General features: G+C 49.4%; 5 protein-coding genes and 1 non-coding gene across 6 annotated transcripts; 4 read left to right on the top strand and 2 right to left on the bottom strand.

The window, feature by feature from the left end:
* Window positions 1–143: 143 nt before the first annotated feature.
* On the bottom strand, window positions 144–217 carry BDV27DRAFT_t186. Its single transcript has one exon. It is a non-coding gene; the product is annotated as a tRNA-Ile (tRNA).
* Window positions 218–358: 141 nt separating this feature from the next.
* BDV27DRAFT_134570 (gluconeogenesis factor YvcK family protein) lies at window positions 359–2,413 on the top strand. Its single transcript, XM_032068332.1, has 3 exons — window positions 359–462; window positions 547–919; window positions 970–2,413. The coding sequence occupies exons 2-3, from the start codon at window positions 718–720 to the stop codon at window positions 2,283–2,285; spliced, it is 1,518 nt and encodes a 505-aa protein (XP_031923495.1). The 5' UTR covers window positions 359–462; window positions 547–717; the 3' UTR covers window positions 2,286–2,413.
* Window positions 2,414–2,442: 29 nt separating this feature from the next.
* BDV27DRAFT_134568 (DNA-directed DNA polymerase gamma MIP1) lies at window positions 2,443–6,280 on the bottom strand. The gene is made up of 2 exons (XM_032068331.1): window positions 5,994–6,280; window positions 2,443–5,936 (listed from the first exon to the last, which is right to left on the bottom strand). The coding sequence occupies exons 1-2, from the start codon at window positions 6,166–6,168 to the stop codon at window positions 2,704–2,706; spliced, it is 3,408 nt and encodes a 1,135-aa protein (XP_031923494.1). The 5' UTR covers window positions 6,169–6,280; the 3' UTR covers window positions 2,443–2,703.
* Window positions 6,281–6,687: 407 nt separating this feature from the next.
* BDV27DRAFT_167835 (uncharacterized protein) lies at window positions 6,688–7,337 on the top strand (the record flags this gene model as incomplete). The annotated part of the gene is made up of 2 exons (XM_032074602.1): window positions 6,688–7,069; window positions 7,123–7,337. 2 exons carry the CDS (start codon window positions 6,688–6,690, stop codon window positions 7,335–7,337), a joined length of 597 nt encoding a protein of 198 aa, XP_031923493.1.
* A 1,039-nt stretch (window positions 7,338–8,376) lies between these two features.
* On the top strand, window positions 8,377–11,049 carry BDV27DRAFT_134566 (putative CorA family metal ion transporter). The gene is made up of 5 exons (XM_032068330.1): window positions 8,377–10,406; window positions 10,465–10,538; window positions 10,596–10,648; window positions 10,709–10,762; window positions 10,815–11,049. The coding sequence occupies exons 1-5, from the start codon at window positions 8,816–8,818 to the stop codon at window positions 10,912–10,914; spliced, it is 1,872 nt and encodes a 623-aa protein (XP_031923492.1). The 5' UTR covers window positions 8,377–8,815; the 3' UTR covers window positions 10,915–11,049.
* A 202-nt stretch (window positions 11,050–11,251) lies between these two features.
* BDV27DRAFT_167831 (DEAD/DEAH box helicase) lies at window positions 11,252–16,671 on the top strand (the record flags this gene model as incomplete). The annotated part of the gene is made up of 6 exons (XM_032074601.1): window positions 11,252–11,308; window positions 11,339–11,714; window positions 11,757–11,846; window positions 11,916–12,010; window positions 12,721–13,314; window positions 13,357–16,671. The coding sequence occupies 6 exons, from the start codon at window positions 11,252–11,254 to the stop codon at window positions 16,453–16,455; spliced, it is 4,311 nt and encodes a 1,436-aa protein (XP_031923491.1). The 3' UTR covers window positions 16,456–16,671.
* Window positions 16,672–19,008: the final 2,337 nt, after the last annotated feature.

Here is a 19,008-nt window from a genome sequence, read left to right as displayed (position 1 = left end):
AGCAAAATAATATTGTCGCCAGTTTTCTTTCAAATTTGAAAAGAAGAAAAATATAGAAAAAAGATTAAGAAGATTGAGTGAGGCAAAGAGTGCAAGGAGCGTAGGAAAAATAAGACACACACGAAAAATTTCAAAAAGAAGAATGGTCCCAGAGAGGCTCGAACTCTCGACTTCTGAGTTATTAGCTCAGCACTCTAACCGACTGAGTTATGGGACCCAGGTGTTGAAGAATAGGAATTTAAATTGCTCTTACAGCAACCACACTATTATTCTAGGTTACATCTCAGGGCACGGTATCCAATGATGGACTTGGCTCCATTATCAGTGACCGTTTTCAGACCCTACCTCACTGACAGGTGTCTCCCTTGTCCTTACTTCTTCTCCACTGTAGTCTTCACCTTGGTATTCACGACCACGTGCCCGTGAACAGTTGATTATATAGTTCTAACGCTTCCAATCCAGGCATGTTTTCTTTTCTTCCCTGTGTCCATGATCAGTCAAGGAACTAAAGACCCTACGGAGTCTTGGCTAATGACATCTGGCCAGGTTGCGAAATGATATTTATAAAATCTGTGGCATTGAAATATGAAAATAGGTATCACGGCTAGACTTAGGGTATATGAGTGACCGTGCTTGCTTTCCAGAGAGGAGTTTGTATCTGCACTCCTCTACTTTCTGCATTTCATCATTTGATCGGCCCTGCCAAGGCTCCCAAGCATGTCGACCACCCCAACCCCTAACAGGGGTATTGCAGTCTTTTCGGGAGGAAGCGCTGCCAATAATCTAGTTGAAGTATTTGACACGGTTCGCGACACCAAGAACTGTCCACTGAGTTATATTATCCCCATCAGTGACAACGGAGGTTCCTCATCGGAGCTGATCCGCATCTTCGGGGGCCCAGGGATCGGCGATGTGAGAAGTAAGTACCCATCCACTCTTACCATTCATTCTTCTAACGCAGACTTACAGGTAGACTGGTCCGTCTGATTCCGGACTCGCCCCCAAATTCCGAACGGGGTGCCATAAAGACACTCTTCAATCATCGACTGTCAGTCGACGCAGCCACCGCCCACACAGAATGGCTTTCCATCGTAGATGGCACATCGAACATCTGGCATGCCATCACACCAGCAAAGAAAGAACTCGTACGCTCGTTCTTCAACCTTCTCAACCTGGAGATTCTAAAGCGAGCCCGTCCCCCATCATCAACCTTCGACTTCACCTCCGCCAGCGTAGGTAATCTCTTCCTCACCGGCGCCCGCCTATTCAGCGGAAGCTTCGAAAGCGCCATCTACCTTCTCGGTAGCATCTGTGGCGTGCCATCAGACACCGTCCGCGTCATCCCAGCCATTAACTCTAACTTCTCACACCACATCTCCGCCTCTCTCGCAAACGGCTCCATAATCGTCGGCCAAAACAGCATCTCGCACCCCAGCGAAGCAACAGCCCTCCAACCCCGCCCCAGACGCCCAAGCCTGCTCCTCGCAGATGGCGCCGACGACTTCACAGACACAGACACCTCAGACACACTCTCCTACGAAGACGACCACCCCCCCGGCTCCCTCCCAACCCTCCGCAACAAAAACATCCAGTTCTCCAAATCCGAAAACGAGGATCTCCCCTCCCGCATCACCCGCATCTGGTACATAAACCCATACGGCCAGGAAATCCGTCCACCCGCCAATCCCCGCGTCCTCGAAGCCATCCGCGACTCGCAGGCTATCATCTACAGTATTGGTTCCCTCTACACGTCTCTCATCCCATCTCTGATCCTCCGCGGTGTCGGACAGGCAATCATGACGAGTCCAGCTCGTCATAAGATTCTAATTTTGAATGGGTCCCTAGATCGCGAAACAGGGCCCCCGTCTGAGCCTTTCACGGCTGTTAACTTCGTCGAGGCGATTACTCGCGCCGGGGAGGAAAGTCGTGGTCGGGTGACTCTTTCTTCCTCGAATTCTGGTGGTCATAGGTCGATTCCGGGGTTAAGTCTTCCTTATTCGTCTTATGTTACGCATATTCTTCATCTGGAGGGTCCAGGGACGCCACAGGTGGATCGTGACCGGCTCGCTGAGATGGGCATAGAGACGCTTCGTCTTTATGGGAGGAAGATCGTTACTGCGGATGCGGATAGCGTTGAAACGCCTATTGGAATGAAGTATGATGCTACGGCTTTGGTCCAGGCTCTTGAGGTGGTGCTGGGTAAAAAGGGTGATGCGATGCTTCGGGGTGGAGAGAAGAATGGCTTAAGCCGAAGGAATACGTTAGATCCTGGGAGGAAGAGATAAATAGATTTTGCTTGCAATCCGTGTACTTTTGTGGCGCAATAGATGTATTGGGTGTCAAGTTTAGGTTAGGTCTTTCTTTGACAGAGTCACGAGCCGGGGAATTGTTACAGTGTATAACTGTCTTGATTATATGTATTTTTTTTTGGCGAAATATTATATACAGTATTATAGCATCACGATCAACATGCCTATCGTTAGACAACATATAATGCGACATGGATACTTCGTACCACCCGAAACTGCCAGACGAGACGCCACCCAATGCTTCCCAACCAGGTCTAAGTAGGAATACAAGAAAGTAGAGAAGAGACAAAAAAGAACAAGAATACACCATGTCCAGGTCCCAATAGATCGGCTTATATATACATAGAATAATCGAAAGAGGGAAGTGGTTGACAAAATTGTCAGAATCAAGCATTTAAGCCCGAGCAGATGGCCGGGATCTCCAAGTCTGTCGGTTTAAGTTGACCTGGGGATGCCTGCTCCCCGGGGGAAGATCGTTAAAGTCACTGTAAAGACCTGACCCGACGTCGACTAAAATGGCCTTCTGAGGCTGTGCTGTATAGGAATTGGCAGACTTGGCACGATCGCTTTGAGAACGTGCGTTTGATGACGGCCCGGAAGCGGATTTAACCTTGGTAACTTCTTTGATGATTTCTCGAAGTTCTTTATCATCCTTTGTGATTTGGGCTCTAATGAATGCAGGGTTATTCGTGGACTGAAGAGTGGACATCACGGACTCTCGTGGTATGTACGTATAGTTCTGAGGAGAGGGAGGGGAGCTCGGGATAACAGAAGGGTCTAGACAAGCAGCCTCATTCTTCTCCAAAAGTTGTACGATATCTAGAGTTTCACCGTGTGGGATCTTGTGTGGATGCGAAGGGGTAACACAATCCATGTCTACCTCTTTCCGAAGAACATGGTCAATGTCAACTGCAGAGAAGTAGGCGCAAGACTGAGGGAGGTCATTGATGCCAACTTGCTGCGAGAACATGGCACGAGTCCAGACATTAGCTACCTGCAGAGCCAAAGCAGCACGATACTTGTCCTCATCTTTGACGAGATACCTGATTTCATCATGGACAGTGATCGCTAAACGAGCAGAGATGTTAAAGCGCCGGATTAGATAGTCCATGGCGATAATGAGTAGATGAAGATAGTCCACACCAGATGATTGAATTGCCCAGTTGATCCGCGATGTCATGAAGCTGCCTCGGTTGATAAAACGCCGCATTAACGCCTCAGTGATGCCGGCACCCAACGTAGGCGTTCTTGGTCTCTCTTGATCAGCGAACTCCTCTAGCTTGTTGAAGACAAAAGATTCCGTGCCGCCGCGCCAAAAGGGACTCTCACTTAAGATGCGACGTGTCGTACGTGCACCTTTCGTCTCTTGATACAGTTTGGTCGCAACTTCCTGGGTTTGCTTTTCTGACATGGAAGGGTTGAACTGGCGCAATAATGAAGCAGCAAATTTTACGCCAGCTCCGTAGATCCGGCCATAGTTGAAAACCTTAGCATCGTTGCGCGAAATCCCTAGAATTTTGGCAGTGCGTGAATGCATATCGGTTCCTGCAGCCTTGGACCCTTCCAAAGTCATGAAGCCGATCGCATTACCACCGTGAATCTGAAATTGAGCATCACCGATAAGACTCGCGATCCAGAGCTCCTGTGAGTCAACGTCTGCACCAACAAAGACATAGCCGGGCGGTGCCTTGATCATGGCTTTAAGTTCAGATCCAACACGATTTTCCTTGGCGTTGCTTGCAGTAAGCCATGTGTTTTCCACAGCTCGTCGCGTAATAGTACCCATTGGTATCACTTGAGGCAGGATAAACCCCGTCCTGCTCTCCGCATTATTCGATTGAGATTTTTGCACCTCGTCCTCGTAGACAACCATCTGCCCCATGATTCGGTCCCGAGCGCTGATCCAATATGAGCAAGAAGCATTCATCTCTAACGCTTCCTTGGCGAGCGCATATTGCGAAGTAAGAGTCCCACGTTCGAAATACTGCATGTATCCTTTGGCTAGCGGGTTAACACACCGGGCCTGAGGTCCATCCTTGTGTGGAAGCTTGAAGTAGACATGTCTTCTGTCATCCCGTAATTCCGCGATTTTCTCTTCGGTCATATCGCAGAGCACTACAGGCTGGTTCTCAAATTTCTTGACCTGATCACGTGGAACCTTGAATGTCCAACCGTGTTTATCGGACCAAGTTAATGGATACCCATCCCACGATAACTTGAGTAATATAGGCGCAGTCCGACTTCGTACAGTAAGATTGATGTCGGCCGTGTTTGTGGCAAAGAGATCTTTGTACCATTTTGGCATACCCGGCTTTTTCTGCCTCGCAGCTGGTCGAGGAGGATCCCCTTTCTTTTTTCCCTTGGCCATTTTGATCTCCTGACCAGACCAGTCCAGCTGTCGTAGCCAGGGATCGTCCATATACACATCCGGCTGGTCCTTGACCTTCAGAGCTTCATCACATAATTCAACTAATTTACTTTGCACGTCATCAAGTCGTTGGTGGTAGGTCGCCTCGGCATTGGTAATATAGTCCTTCCAGGTCTCATTGACTGGCAATATAACTGATGAAAGATGCCTGAGAGCCCCAAAACTGACCGGGTGGGGGCAGACTTCAAGGAAATTTGGGAAAACCTTCTTGTATACGCGATGGGTGATGGCAACATCCGCAGCACAGTAATCCAATAGTTCATCCATTTTCCCTAGGATCCCCTCCCTTGAGAGTTCACCAAAATCATCTCGCTGCGCCTTGTCGATCGTGACATCACAATGGAATTTGGCAACGTCACGGAGGGAGTTCACAGAGCTCCTCCCTACCCATAGCTCCTCTTCCTCATCGCTGAGCAATTTGCTTTCAAGAAGAGCTGCAAGCTCGACAGAGTTATTCTCATTCGCAATCTTGTCCCTCAAGTCCCTATTTTTCTTGTGGCGCATCCAGGTAGGTCTCTGTTGGGAACACATCCCGTTCACAGCTACATGCAGCGACATCGTATCGAGAAAGAAGTTACGCGTCTGTTTCATATCATACTCTTCCAATACACGGGCGCGATCATAGCCAATATTGTGACCCACGACAATTCGCGGCTGTGAGATGTCTCCCAACGGTATGAGCTGAATATGATTGTCTGATTCCCCCAGCAGCCACGGCGACAGCCACGCATACCAAGCCGTAGGACTGACAGCACAAGCCATTACAGCAAAGGAATGCTCTTTCCACATAACCTCCGTATCAAAAGTTAACATCGACTCATTTGGAGCGTCCACGGGCTCCCAAGAGCCGTCACCATAATATTTCGTCCAACCACTGCGTTTGATCCATTTGCGCGGAATGCTCGGAGAGTTGACTTTGATATACTCCTTTGCGTATGTAATATAAGGTTCCGACGCATCCATGCCTAACTTGAAAAAATGCTCATCTAACGTTTGCCCCTGAAGGGGAGGCATATCGAATGCTACCGGTTCCGTGGCATCTTGAGATTTCCCGAGCAGGTCATGCCTCGAGAGATGCTCTTTCGACAACGCAACCAATTCTGGATTTGGAGGTTCTGATTTTACCGGAAAAACTTGGGAAAATACATGATCGCTCAATTGTTGGACTCCGATCTCATTGAACCTAGCCGTGGCGGGCACTGCGAAATCAGCATCTGGACTTAACGGTTATAAATTGTGGAACAATGCAAAAGTACCTGCAAGAGATCTCTGCCTAGGCTTTATTTCATCATCCTGTGTAGGTACCTGCGAAAAGTAATACCGCGCTAGTGATAATGGCCGTGGCCTGGAGATGAGTGGCGAACGCAATTTTTGCGAGCAAGAACGTATTACACCCCTAGAATAGGGAGCGCAAGAATGACTCCAAAGCATCTTAGGTCGTGTAAAAAATCGACGTAAATAAGCCCATGGCTTGATGCGCTGATGCTCGCAGCCGGTGCTGCGCGAAGCTGATGCGAAGGGGCTTCTTTTTGGCTTTCCCAAGGATTTGTACATTCTTTCCTATCGCGGTATCTCCGTCATGATGATACGCGGACGGAATATACTATATTCCGTATCAGCTTCACCGCCTTCCAGGATAGGAGGTTCAATTTCTAGTTATCATCAGGTGATTGATAATCAACATTGCCGATAACTAACTAGTTAACTGAACCCCGGCTGCAGATCCTCGCCACTATCAGTGCTTATTTCCTGCGCCTGACATATGCCCTATTTGTGTCGTAGGTCTGGGAATATATTCATCGAATTTTACTTACTAAATCGCTTGGTTGTTCATCTCCACAGGACTGCATTTACCGATTTACGATACTTCCCAAGCCGCAGAAGGCTAGCACTCGCAATACATCGGCCAAGGATTCTGTTCTGTCGCCTTTAGATACCCCTTTGAGAGTTATGAATCGAAGCTCTTCGATCCGGGGCCCGTTACCTTCTGGCTCCCATACTATACAAGCGTCCCCTCGTCGACGACGGCCCTCCGACCATGTTGAGCCTTTAGAAACCCGAGGCGAGGGACGAAAACGTCGCCGTTTGAGTAGCTCTAATGTAGCAACGAGTGCTCAATCTGAGCTGGATCAACACGAAGATGATATCGAGTCCATTGATTTAACAGAGGTGGAGGCTCCCTCAACGTTAGCAAAGGTGCTAGCGAAGCAACGGGAGGACGCTGTTAGGGCCCAACAATCCGTTGAGCCGGAGAAGGGGCAATCGATATTAAACTCATATAAGTGCCCTGTATGTATGGATACACCAGAGGATGCCACTAGCACAGTATGCGGTAAGTGTAACACCTGTACACGGAAGATTATTTGTACTGACTAGTGCAAATAGGGCACCTCTTCTGCCACAAATGCATCATCGACACATTGAAATTCAGCGAAGAACAAAGAGCAGATACCTCGTCAAAAGGCCCTCGAGGAACCTGCCCCGTGTGCAGAAAACCACTTGCACGGAACGACGCGCCAGGCTCCAAAAGGAATCTCGTACCTTTGCAGCTCAAACTTGTCACAAAGAAGAGGAATACAACTGTGCCGAGTAGTGGGTAGTTTCCGCACGCTAGCTCTGTGCCATGTGGATGATGCCGCAGAACATCGCCCTGGCATTGATGCACGAATTGTTGGACACACATGGCTGTTGAGCGCGGTGTATTATCCCAGTGATTAAGAGTCTTTTCTGGGTTTCCGAAGGCCTCTTGACTGACGACATTCATGGCCACAGCGAGATTTCTTCTCCATTCATAGCCAGCCCCGCAAATCGGGACGTTGCCAAATGGCACCCTATTGGAAACTTCTTCGTATACCAAGCTCAGCTGTTAGTGATTGACCACGATGATGACATTCACATTCGGAGAGCATAATCTTTTATAGCTCCCAAATGAGAAGAAGTGACACTGGGCTAGGACATAGTTGGTAGTTCGTCTACCTTGCACGACGCACTTAATGATCAGACGAAGATTGCCCTATCAACCTATTGCATGAGGCATTGATGAATTATGAGGGTATGGAGCGACCTTTTTTTTTCTATTTTTTTTTCTTTTTTCTTTTTTCTTTTTTCTTTTTCTTTTCTTTTCTTTTCTTTTTTTTTTCCATTTTCTGCTTCTCTAACCCTTGAGATGACCGTATTGTGTTCTCATGATTTTATTCCTCTGAATAAATTGGAGACCCCTAGCGGAAATTCCTCCAACCACAATTCGTATATCAGCCACACGCTACAGCGTCTAAATGAGTAAATCTAACCTTAATAGAATAATTCGACTGCATAACTCTGGCGTCTGGGTTGAGCCTTGTAGGGAAGTAGCTATTTCATATCGTTAGCTCTTTCTTTTCCCCACTTACAATAACAACTAAATCCTGTCCTCGTAAAAATAAAAGCCAATATTTGTTAGATATTGTGTGGAAGAATCTTGATAAATCGCGGGGATTTTCCAGGGTCTAGGCACAAATTTAGGTTATGCCAAGAGTGGATGGCACCCGCAGCGAGACTAAAAAACGTTAAATTTCCTTTGATGGAACTTCGAAGAGATGAACCCCAAGCTTAACCACACTTCACAGAAAGCTTAGATGTTCCAGAAATTGCTTGAAATTCCTTCATTATATACTGGGACCGAGGAGTAGGCGCGAACCAAGTGTTTTCTTTACCATTGTGGTTCATGCCTTGAAAGCTTCGAAGTCCATAGTGGACGATTGAACTAACTCCATTTGCAAACGTCATAATATCCACCTCACCATGGCTTCCCCTCACCCTGCGCGCAATCCAACATATTGAGAGGGCGCTCATACTCACTCGATGTTGACCTTATATACATACGAAATTAGGGTCACTGGCCGTGCATTCGGTTATTCAATCCATTGTCTGCTCCTTCCGTATCAGAGAGAGGCGTGCGATTCTCCTTGCAGCGACTGGCTATTTACGCTTTCGTATTGATATTCCCGCCTCTGTTTTCCTCTTTCTCCTTCTTTTTCTTTTTTCAATATTCATTTCTCTCTTCTCTTCCAACCGAAGTACACAGATCCCTTTCGTCACGATGAGTAGGGTCTCACTTGAACGTACAGAAACCACGGAGTTGCCATCCGGTTCCCATGATATCGAGGCGCATCCGCAAACTTCACCAACCACCGTGGAGCCAGCTGGCCTTGAGTCATTCCCAACAGTGACTAAGGGACCATCAAATGACACGGTTAGGAATCGTGCACGGAGGTCAAATACGGCGCGCTCATACCACCCTGACAATGTCACTCATGACCCTAATTGGCACCCTGGCACGGAGCCCGGCATAGACCCCACCAAGCCGCTCCCGCCTTACAATGCGGATTGGGCAACTGCTGTACCAAGCGACCTATTTACAAGGTGTGAGATCATTGTTGTGGACTTCTCTCAGAATGAGATGAGACAATATGAGCTTGATAACGACACCCTGGAGCAATTTCTTGCGAGAGAGAGGGAGCCCTGGGTGCAATGCAGATGGATTAACGTCAATGGGCTCAGCTGGGATGTAATCCGAGCCCTGGGAAATCAGAAAGGTATACACAGGCTTGCCATTGAGGACCTGATCAATACGACAAATCGTACCAAAGTCGACTGGTATTCGGACCATGCATACATTGTGCTCACGTTACAGAAATTAGTCCGAATCTATGAAGAAACTAGTGACTCGGATGAAGAGTCTGAACAGGGTCAATGGGAACATGACCGAAGGGGCTCAACAACAAGCAGCAAGAGTGTGTCTTTGAAGCGAGCAACTACCCTGAGTCTCATTACGGAGGCATTGAAAGACCTTTTCAGGCTAAAATCACGAAAAAGAGACCCGAGTAATGAACCCAACTTAGGGGCAAATATACGCCCTTCTATGAAGAAAGCCGAATCAAAAGCTTCGTTTGACAATGCCTCAAATATTGGGCGAACTGCTCGCAGCATGCAGCGGTATCGAGGTGGACCAAACGAAGACCGCATCGAATTCATGGAGCGACATGCTGTGCTAGCAGCGAAGGGGCTATCAGTCGCTTTAGAGCAGGTATCGATATTCTTACACGCGGATAACACTGTGACCTCCTTTTTTGAGACAAGCGCCGACGACATCGAATCGCCTATTGTCAAACGGTTGACTTCTCCGGAGACTATATTGCGTCAATCGTGTGATGCCAGTATGCTCGTGCAAGCAATCCTGGATGCTATAATTGACCTTGCAATCCCGGTGACCACAGCTTACCAAGATGCCATTGGCGACTTGGAACTTGACGTCTTGACTGATCCTGATATCGATCAGTCTAAGGACCTCTACATCCTAACATCTGAGATTTCAATCCTTCGAAATTCTATGCAACCTATCGTAACTATCATCAACGCGCTGCGAGATCATCGCTCTGAACCAATCAACACCCCCGGAATAGGTGTACTGAAGGGTTACTTTGGGCCCCCGAACTCCTCAGACCCAGCGCCATATATAGGCACCGCTACTCCGAATCTCAAAAGTGTAGGTGGCTCCAGCGTATCTATTAGTACCATGTGCCATACGTACTTGGGCGATGCGCTCGATCACTGCATTACAATAGTCGAAGGGTACGACCAGATGAGACGGGCTGCTGACAATATGATCGATCTTATCTTCAACACTATCGGTATGCATTACCTCACAATCGAAGACCTTGTATGACTGACTGTGTTAACCACATCCAGGTGCATATCAGAACGAAAGCATGAAGCAACTAACGCTCGTGTCTTGCTTCTTTCTCCCTCTCACTTTCCTGTCGGTTCGTACTCACCTTGCATTTAGCACCAAACTGTGCCTGTTGTTGACCACAAGCTAGGGCTATTTCGGTATGAATTTCGAAAGTTTCGATGGCATTAAGCACAGTGATGCGTACGTGATTTGATATTTAATAGTGCATGGCCGCGACGTACTAACCCTCGGTCTTTTTAGATACTTTTGGCAGATTGCGTGTCCCTTTGTATTCGCCATTACCGTATTCCTAATGTAACAGCCCGAACCACTAGTTTGCTGGAATTATGCTAACTGCAGACTCTAGGCGCGACAAGATCGTACGATGGACGGCGCGGCTTGCCCAGAAACGTCTCATCACCAGCTCGAGGAAGAGACGAAAGCGAGACGCTATCAGGAGGCGATGAAAACCACCGAGCAGCAATCGCTTTACCCTACTATCGTATAAAACTGAGTACATAGTTAGAGCCGGGATGGACATGTTAGATATACATAATCTTGTATAGTACACTTGGATCAGTATCATACACGATACTACAAACTCTTCCGCTTAAACGCCATGTAGGCTTTCCAGGGCAATTTCCAATCCGAGCGAAGAAGCTCAGGCCTAAAAATATCAAAGTCGACACTCTGCAGTCTATCCAGCCATAGGCGTGTACCCACCGCAGGCATGAAGACACCGAATGCGCTGTTAACCTCATCCAACGGCGACTCCTGCCGCTGATCACCCAAGGCCTCGTACTCATGCCCCTCCTCGCCCTCATGCTCAAAGTCATGCCCCACATCCTGCCCAGCACGCAAGTTACTCAGCATCTGCTGAACGGTAATTAGATGATCACTCGCCCGCGTCGCAACCGTAAAAACCGCATCCCGAAGCCCAGGCGCCTCAGCCCCAAGCCTGAAAACCTCTTCTTCCTTCACCCCCGCCTGCGCCATAACATCCAATGGAAGCATCACAGCCCCCTGCCTCGCCGCGCCGCCAGCTTGCTGACCACCCTGCTGACCTGCTGCGCGCGCCGCAGGAAACGCAACCAACGGCAACCCCCGCAAAACAGCCACAATCCCCGCCGCCTTCCCCACATGCGATGCGACATGATCCGCCGTAACGGAGGCCATGGGCAACGCCGAGAGCGTGAGATACATGAGCGTGGAATACGTGTTTTCGGCGTAGGACTCCAGCGCCGCGATATCGGGGTACGGGTCATTCGTTAGGCCGCGCTCGCGAGCGCTGATGAGCCGTGATAACCAGCCTTTGCTGATTCGGGCGCGGCCGTTGGTTCGCTCGTGGAGGTCTGCGATGGCGGAGGAGAGGAGGATGGCGATGGGTTCCTTGGGCGGAGTGCCGGCGAGGATCTTTACAATTGATTCGCGCCAGAATTGGAGGCGCATGAGGCCGATCGTATGTGAGCTTGTTGTTTCGGGGATCATCGAGAGGGAGACGTTCAGGGCGCGGAGGGCGAGGTAGAATGGTTGGGCGTGCCGCGGGATGAAGGTGTGGAGGGTGTAGGAGGGGCGGTCATATTTACTGCGGGGGTATCAGATGAAGGTTCTTTCTGGAGTGTGGGAATTGGATTAAGACGTACATGAGGAGATCGGAGCAGTATTTTTGTGCTGCTTGGATTTCGGTTGCTGCGGCTGTTGTTGGACTTGCCGTTGGTCTGGAGTGGCTGAAGTGTCTTCTTTGAGCTGGTTGGAGTTGTCGGCCGCTTGTGGAGAGACGGTTTATTTGGCGGCTTGCACTGCGTGTGGGTTGGAGCATTTCTTTGAGTGGTGACATGGTGATGGGAGAGAGTTGAGGCGTCTCTTAAAGTGGTTGGTGACTATTTTGCGGTCGAACTAAAAAAATCCCGGAGAGAAGACGAAAAATAGCATTGCGGGTACGCCGTCCTTGAGCCAAGATGGAGCTGTATTAAATGATTAGCTAAAATTGGCAATTGAAGGAGAGGAGATAGTAGCACATACATCTTTTCCTACCCCGAGATAGAAGCTATTTTGAGGGGATTGAACAATTTTGCCCTTTTGGGAGCAGCAGAAGAAAATGACGTCGGCCCGTGAGTTCGCGTATCCCCGGCGCGTCCTCCGCGCCAATCATCCATGCAGATTATTAACTATGCAGCATCAAAGGATTTTCGCGCCCTGAGACTTCCCCCCCCCCCCCCCCGACAGGAATCTTTGTTCTCACCTATTACAGCGACGGTCACTACATAATGGAGTCGGGGGATATTAATGACCGTCCCTTGAAAAAGAGACGTTTTTTCGTCAACGAAGACGAGGACACCAAGCCTTCCTCGATTGACTCTACAGCTGCATCCCTCGACGCGTCTACTCCTCGTTCCACTCACGATGATCGACCGCCGGTTGTTCGAGCCCATGGTGTACAGTTTGACGATGAAATAATTTCGGTAGACGGAGTGGAAAGCGGATATGTACAAGACGATGATCAGCAGACTACGAGCTATACTTTGCCACGAGAACGAGAAGCAGAAATCTCCGGAGATACTATAGGGCAAGGGCCAACTTCTACGACACAAAATGGTGTAGTACCAGAAACGCAGGAGGAGAGAGTGGCAACAGAAAACACATCAGCACAAGAGGGCACAGATGGTTTTGACAAGGAGGTCTTCATTAGTATCATCGGGGAGCGACTCTCACCAGACACGATACGCAAGATTCGGAGTGTAGCTGGCGATGACCTAGAGAGGGCGATCAACGTTTATTTCGATGGGTCATGGAAGTCTCCCTCTGGTAGTGCAAGGAACCAAACCACGCTGACATCCCAACAAACGCTGTCCACACGGTCTACGCCTGTTAATCAGACATCTATGTTTGGAAATGGACCAGGACGGAAGGGGAGTAGTGCTCCGGCTGAAATTGCACCTCGGCATACCTCTCAGCCCTCGGTCAGATACGTCGGTGCCTTCGGTGTAGGAGCATGGGCGACTCGGAGTGGAGTGGGGTTTATCAAACATGGAGATCGTGTTAATATTGAGCGTGCAAGGTCTCAGCCGGCTTCGAAGCGTGGCCGTGGAGGGAGGGTTTTCACAAACAACAGAGGTGACGTTCTAACTCGCTTCACCAATCAAGCCGGCCAAGAAATTGGACGACTTCCTCAGGAGACAGCGGCATGGGTGTCAACTTTGCTTGATCAGAAAGTCTGTAAGCTCGAGGGAGTTTGTGTATTCGCACCGGATAGAGTCCGCGTGAATGACACAATATACCTGCAACTGTGGTGTTACTTACGTGTAGAGGCATTTCAATCCGGCATGCTCGATAGCTCAATCGATGATAATCGATCAACAACCATCTTCGAAGAGAAAGAAAGCACTGAAGAGAAGCGGCTACGACTTCGCCAAGTCGCTCTGGTGAAACTCTTTGATGAGATCGGTCTCCAACCGACCTCAGCAAACGACATGACACTGAAACATAAGAAGGAGGGCCTGCTGCGTGCAGTGGAGATAGCAGAACAGTACGATAAAAATAAGAAAGAGAACAAATCGAATAACGACTCATCTGAAGACGAAGATTCCCCGGAACTAGAAGAAGACCAACTTGATACTCTATACAAGAGGGCCCAGACTTTCGACTTCAGTATGCCGGAGGCAGAGCCTCCACCGACATTCTCGTTGTGCCTTCGAAAGTATCAGAAGCAAGCCCTCCACTGGATGTTAGCCAAGGAGAAAGACCACAAGTCCGCCAGAGGTCCATCAATGAACCCGCTGTGGGAAGAATATGCGTGGCCAGCCAAAGATGTTGAAGATAACAACCTTCCGACTATTGAGGGCCTCGATCACTTTTACGTCAACCCGTATTCCGGAGAGCTTAGTCTCGACTTCCCAGCACAAGAACAGCACTGTCTTGGAGGCATCTTAGCTGATGAAATGGGTTTGGGTAAAACTATCGAGATGCTTAGTCTTGTTCACTCGCATAGAAACGTACCTCTCGGCCAAGCAGCAGATGGCCCAAGCTCCGTCTCCGGCCTAGCAAGGCTACCCTCCACATCCTCTGGTGTGGTCGTTGCTCCTTACACTACTCTTGTTGTTGCTCCCACTTCTCTCCTTTCGCAGTGGGAGAGTGAAGCCCTGAAAGCTTCCGAACCAGGTTCCATGAAGGTCCTGATGTACTATGGTAATGAGAAGTATGTGAACCTCAGAGAGTTGTGCGCAGCAGGTAACCCTACGGCTCCCAATGTAATAGTCACGAGCTACGGAGTTATCCTCTCAGAGTATCGACAGATGTTGTCGTCAGCAACATTTTCAGCCGCTACGCCAGCTGGTTTGTTCTCGGTAGAATTCTTCCGTGTCATTCTTGACGAAGCACACCTTATCAAGAATAGACTGTCGAAGACGGCAAGAGCTTGTTACGAGCTTAAAGCGACTCACCGATGGGTCCTCACGGGGACACCTATCGTTAACCGCTTGGAGGATTTGTTCAGCTTAGTGCGATTTCTCAAGGTTGAGCCGTGGAATAACTTCTCCTTTTGGAAAACTTTTATTACTGTGCCTTTCGAGTCGAAGGACTACGTGCGGGCCCTCAATGTGGTACAGACTGTTCTTGAGCCTCTAGTCCTCCGACGCACCAAGACGATGAAGACCCCAGAAGGGGAGCCTCTAGTACCACTGCCACGTCGGACCATTACAATCGAGGAGGTCGAACTCCCGGAGCAAGAAAGAGAGATTTATGATTATATTTATACTCGAGCAAAACGTACATTCAACGACAACATCGAGGCGGGTACCTTGCTGAAATCGTTCACCACAATCTTCGCTCAGATTCTCCGTCTACGTCAAACATGCTGCCATCCAATTCTAACCCGCAACAAGGCCATCGTAGCAGACGAAGAGGATGCAGCGGCAGCAGCTAACGATGGCAACGGGTTCAAGGACGACATGGACCTACAGGAGCTTATAGACCGGTTCACAACGACAACCGAATCAGCAGATTCCAATCAAGGCCAAGAATCTTCTAACAAATTCACCACCTACGCATTGAAACAGATTCAAAACGAATCTAGCGGCGAATGTCCCATCTGCTCAGAGGAACCCATGATCGACCCAGCAGTAACTACCTGCTGGCACAGCGCATGCAAAAAGTGCCTCGAGGACTATATACGCCACCAAACAGACAAGGGCGACTCTCCCCGATGTTTCTCATGCCGAGCACCAGTCAGCAGTAGAGATATCTTCGAAGTCATCCGCCATCAATCCCCAACTACTACCCCCACGGAAAACGACCTATACAGTAGCACTCCACCATCCAGCACCCAACCCGCACCCCGAATCTCCCTCCGTAGAATAAACCCCCTCTCTCCTTCCGCACACACGTCCGCAAAAATCCACTCCCTCATCAACCACCTCCACCGCGTCCCATCAACCACCAAATCAGTCGTCTTCTCCCAATTCACCAGCTTCCTCGACCTTATAGCCCCCCAACTGGACAAAGCCGGAATCCCCTACGTCCGTCTCGACGGAACAATGGCCCAAAAAGCCCGAGCCGAAGTGCTCGCCCAGTTCAACAAAACCGAGACCTTCGACCAAGAAGAAATCGAAGACGCAGAGCGAGAAGACGATAGTAATAGCCCGTTTACCAGAAAACCACTACCAACTAGGAACGGCCACGCATCGGCGAGCTCCAGTCCCAAGGTTCTTTTGATCAGTCTTCGGGCCGGTGGCGTGGGTCTCAATCTCACGGCTGCTAGTAATGTGTTTATGATGGATCCGTGGTGGAGTTTTGCTATTGAGGCCCAGGCTATTGATCGCGTTCATCGCATGGGTCAATTGAGGGATGTGGCTGTTACGCGGTTTGTTGTTAAGGATTCGATCGAGGCGAGGATGTTACGGGTACAGGAGCGGAAGATGAACATTGCTGGGTCGCTAGGGTTGAGAGTTGGGGGAGATGGAAATGACGATAAAAAGGAGAGGATTGAGGACATTAAGATGCTGTTTGAGTAGGCTTATCTTGTCTAGACATATACATATGGTGGATAACACCTCGGCGATACTTCTTCTGCCGGATATACAGTGTTTACCCCTGTTTAGCATAATACCCGCACATACTAGATATAATGCACTGATTAGGATTCAAATAGAGCTTGGACTTATATAGCAGAAGATATCTTCCATTATTGTACAGACTATACACTAAATTCACCCGCGAGAATAACAATACAAATGAGTCATCAAGTATCAATCATCACACGTCACAATTTGCAGGCCAATTATACGTTTTAGGACTTATGAGGATGAATAACCCTCTCCACCTTCTCCTTAATATGAGCCATAGTGCCTCCCGAATGAGAACTATCCTTTTCATGCTTGTTCTTCGAAGATCCTTGCTGGTTGCTAGCGCCAGCCTCACCAGCTGCCGCAGCTATACACAAACAGTTAGCCTTCATCCTCTCCCCGGAATCCTTGAAGGGTGAGTTTGGGAAACAACTTACCAGGCTTACCGTCATCCTCAGCCTTAGCAACCTTCTCATCCTGCTTCCAGTGCTCTCTGGGCTCAGCGACGGAGGGACCGCGAAGAGCTTCTTTGCTCACATGGTCAGTCTTAGGGGGGAAACCGACGTGTTCGACGTCATCGTCCTTCTTGGAAGGCTTAGATGTGGATTCCTTCTGGGTGCTGCTTTGACCCTCTGCTGCGGTGGTGCTTGGGGTTCGTTGCTCGGTGGTGGACTTGGATTTCTGGGGTGTGGATTCGGCGATACCGGAGCTGGGATGTCTGGCTTCGGTAGTGGTTGGTTCCTCTGTAAGGCCGGAGCTGGGGTGTCGAGCCTTGGCGCCAGTAACAATGGACTGAGAAGATCGATCGGGGATCTGAGCATGGTTTCCATGGCTGGTGGTAGAACTCAGGTCCCGGGATCCCTCTAGGCCAGAGGTAGAGGTGTGACTGCCAATGGGCTGGGAAGACCGGTCAGGGATCTGGGCCTCGCTTCCTCCGTAGCTGGCCGTGGAGCCCAAGTTCCGGGACCCCTCTAGACCCGAGGCAGAGGGGGTCTGGGTGTCTTTCTCAAAAACGGGCTTGTGAGTAGTAGAGGCTGGCTGTCTGAGACCGGTTGTCTGGGCGTCTTTCTCCAGGGCCGACTTCATAGTGGAAGTCTGACCTGTGGAACTGGTGTGGTGTCCAAGACCGGATGTCTCGACGCCCTTATCCAGACCGGACTTCTGGGTAGAGGGGTGTCTCAGACCGGTTGGGTGAGTCGTGTCTCCTCCCAGAGCTGAGGTCTGAGCGGAAGTTGCACCTCCAAGAGTACCAGTGTGTCTAAGACCTGGTGTGTGTGATTCATTTGGGAGGGCAGATGTCTGAGCGGAAGTTGCATCTCCGAGACCACCTGCGGATCTCTTGTATTCAGTTCCGGCACCAGCAGCGCCAGCACCAGCACCAACACCCGTCATCAAAGAGCCTTGGTTAAGGCCAGAGTTCCTGTCGCTGCGGCCGTGGTTGAGGTCTGAGGTCTGACTGTGACGGTCAAGGTTGGATCCCACGCTTCTCTGTTCTGGGACTCGGTGTGGCTGGGAACCGTACTTTGCAGCGGTTTCGCCGATGGGGTTCAACTCGGGTTGCATAGCGGCTGGGCCACTTGCTGCCTTGCTGGTGTTAGACTTGAGGTTGGAGGAGCGGTCGGCGGGAGTAATCGACGAGAGAGCCTCAGGGATAAGAGCTGTGTTCTCTTTGGATTGGGGAGCACCGGGTTGCTCTGATTGTATGTTAGTTAGATATGTGATACAATGATCTAGGGGAACACAAAGGACAGTAGTAATGCTCACCAAGGCGGTTTCCGGCATCGTAAGGATCAGTAGCGGTTCCTCGGCCTTGAATTCCGGAAATTGGTTCCTCGCCATGCTGGGTCCATTGCTGCTCAGAGGACCGGTAGTCGTTCCTGAGGGAGTCGGCGGCTGTGTGCCAGGCTTTGTCGAAGGGCTCCATGGTCGTGATTTAAATAAAGAAAAAAAAATGAAATTGAGTTTGATGAAGTACGCCGAAGTAAAGCTAAGACTTAGAAGATATTGCTTGTCAATTGCTTGGTGGTGAAGTAGTAGTATGAGAGTTTTGATGGTCTTGATCACTTGGTTTTCTACGGGGGTTATATATCAGTCCTTGACGCCTTCGATCATGCACGGTACGTCAGTGGCATTGAAACAAAAAAAGGCTCTCATATCCGGCTCGATGATGATCCGCGCAAGAAGTTTCCAATGATGGAGATCATCTGTTTCGATGTCATCATGTAGGGCTGATGACGTCACCCGCCACGGCAGGTTGTCCTGAAACTCAAGGCCTCTAATCCAATAGTGGGTTGTTTTTCAGACCAGAAATAGAAACAGAAAAGTGAATTAATACGCATGCACATGCTCCCATTGAAGTCATTGGATAATTCGCCAGACATGATATAACCATGAACCGTTGGAACCCTCAATGATGACACCGCCTGAGTCAGCAACTCCATGAAATATACAATTGACGTATTGAGTAAAATCCCAGCCATTGTCCATGTAAGCTGTTGCGCG

This window comes from Aspergillus caelatus (genome assembly GCF_009193585.1).
Source record: "Aspergillus caelatus strain CBS 763.97 unplaced genomic scaffold BDV27scaffold_213, whole genome shotgun sequence".
Lineage (NCBI taxonomy): Eukaryota > Fungi > Ascomycota > Eurotiomycetes > Eurotiales > Aspergillaceae > Aspergillus > Aspergillus caelatus.
The sequence above is the reverse complement of the archived record's forward strand: the minus strand, read 5'-3'. Positions and strand labels throughout refer to the sequence as shown.

Coding starts and splice junctions, on each gene's coding strand:
- BDV27DRAFT_134570 (XM_032068332.1), top strand. CDS start 718: ATGTCGACCACCCCAACCCCTAACAGGGGTATTGCAGTCTTTTCGGGA. Junction 920..969: donor AGGGATCGGCGATGTGAGAA/GTAAGTACCCAT, acceptor GCAGACTTACAG/GTAGACTGGTCCGTCTGATT.
- BDV27DRAFT_134568 (XM_032068331.1), bottom strand. CDS start 6,168: ATGCTTTGGAGTCATTCTTGCGCTCCCTATTCTAGGGGTGTAATACGT. Junction 5,937..5,993: donor TAGGCAGAGATCTCTTGCAG/GTACTTTTGCAT, acceptor CTGATTTCGCAG/TGCCCGCCACGGCTAGGTTC.
- BDV27DRAFT_134566 (XM_032068330.1), top strand. CDS start 8,816: ATGAGTAGGGTCTCACTTGAACGTACAGAAACCACGGAGTTGCCATCC. Junction 10,407..10,464: donor TCTTATCTTCAACACTATCG/GTATGCATTACC, acceptor AACCACATCCAG/GTGCATATCAGAACGAAAGC. Junction 10,539..10,595: donor TCCCTCTCACTTTCCTGTCG/GTTCGTACTCAC, acceptor ACCACAAGCTAG/GGCTATTTCGGTATGAATTT.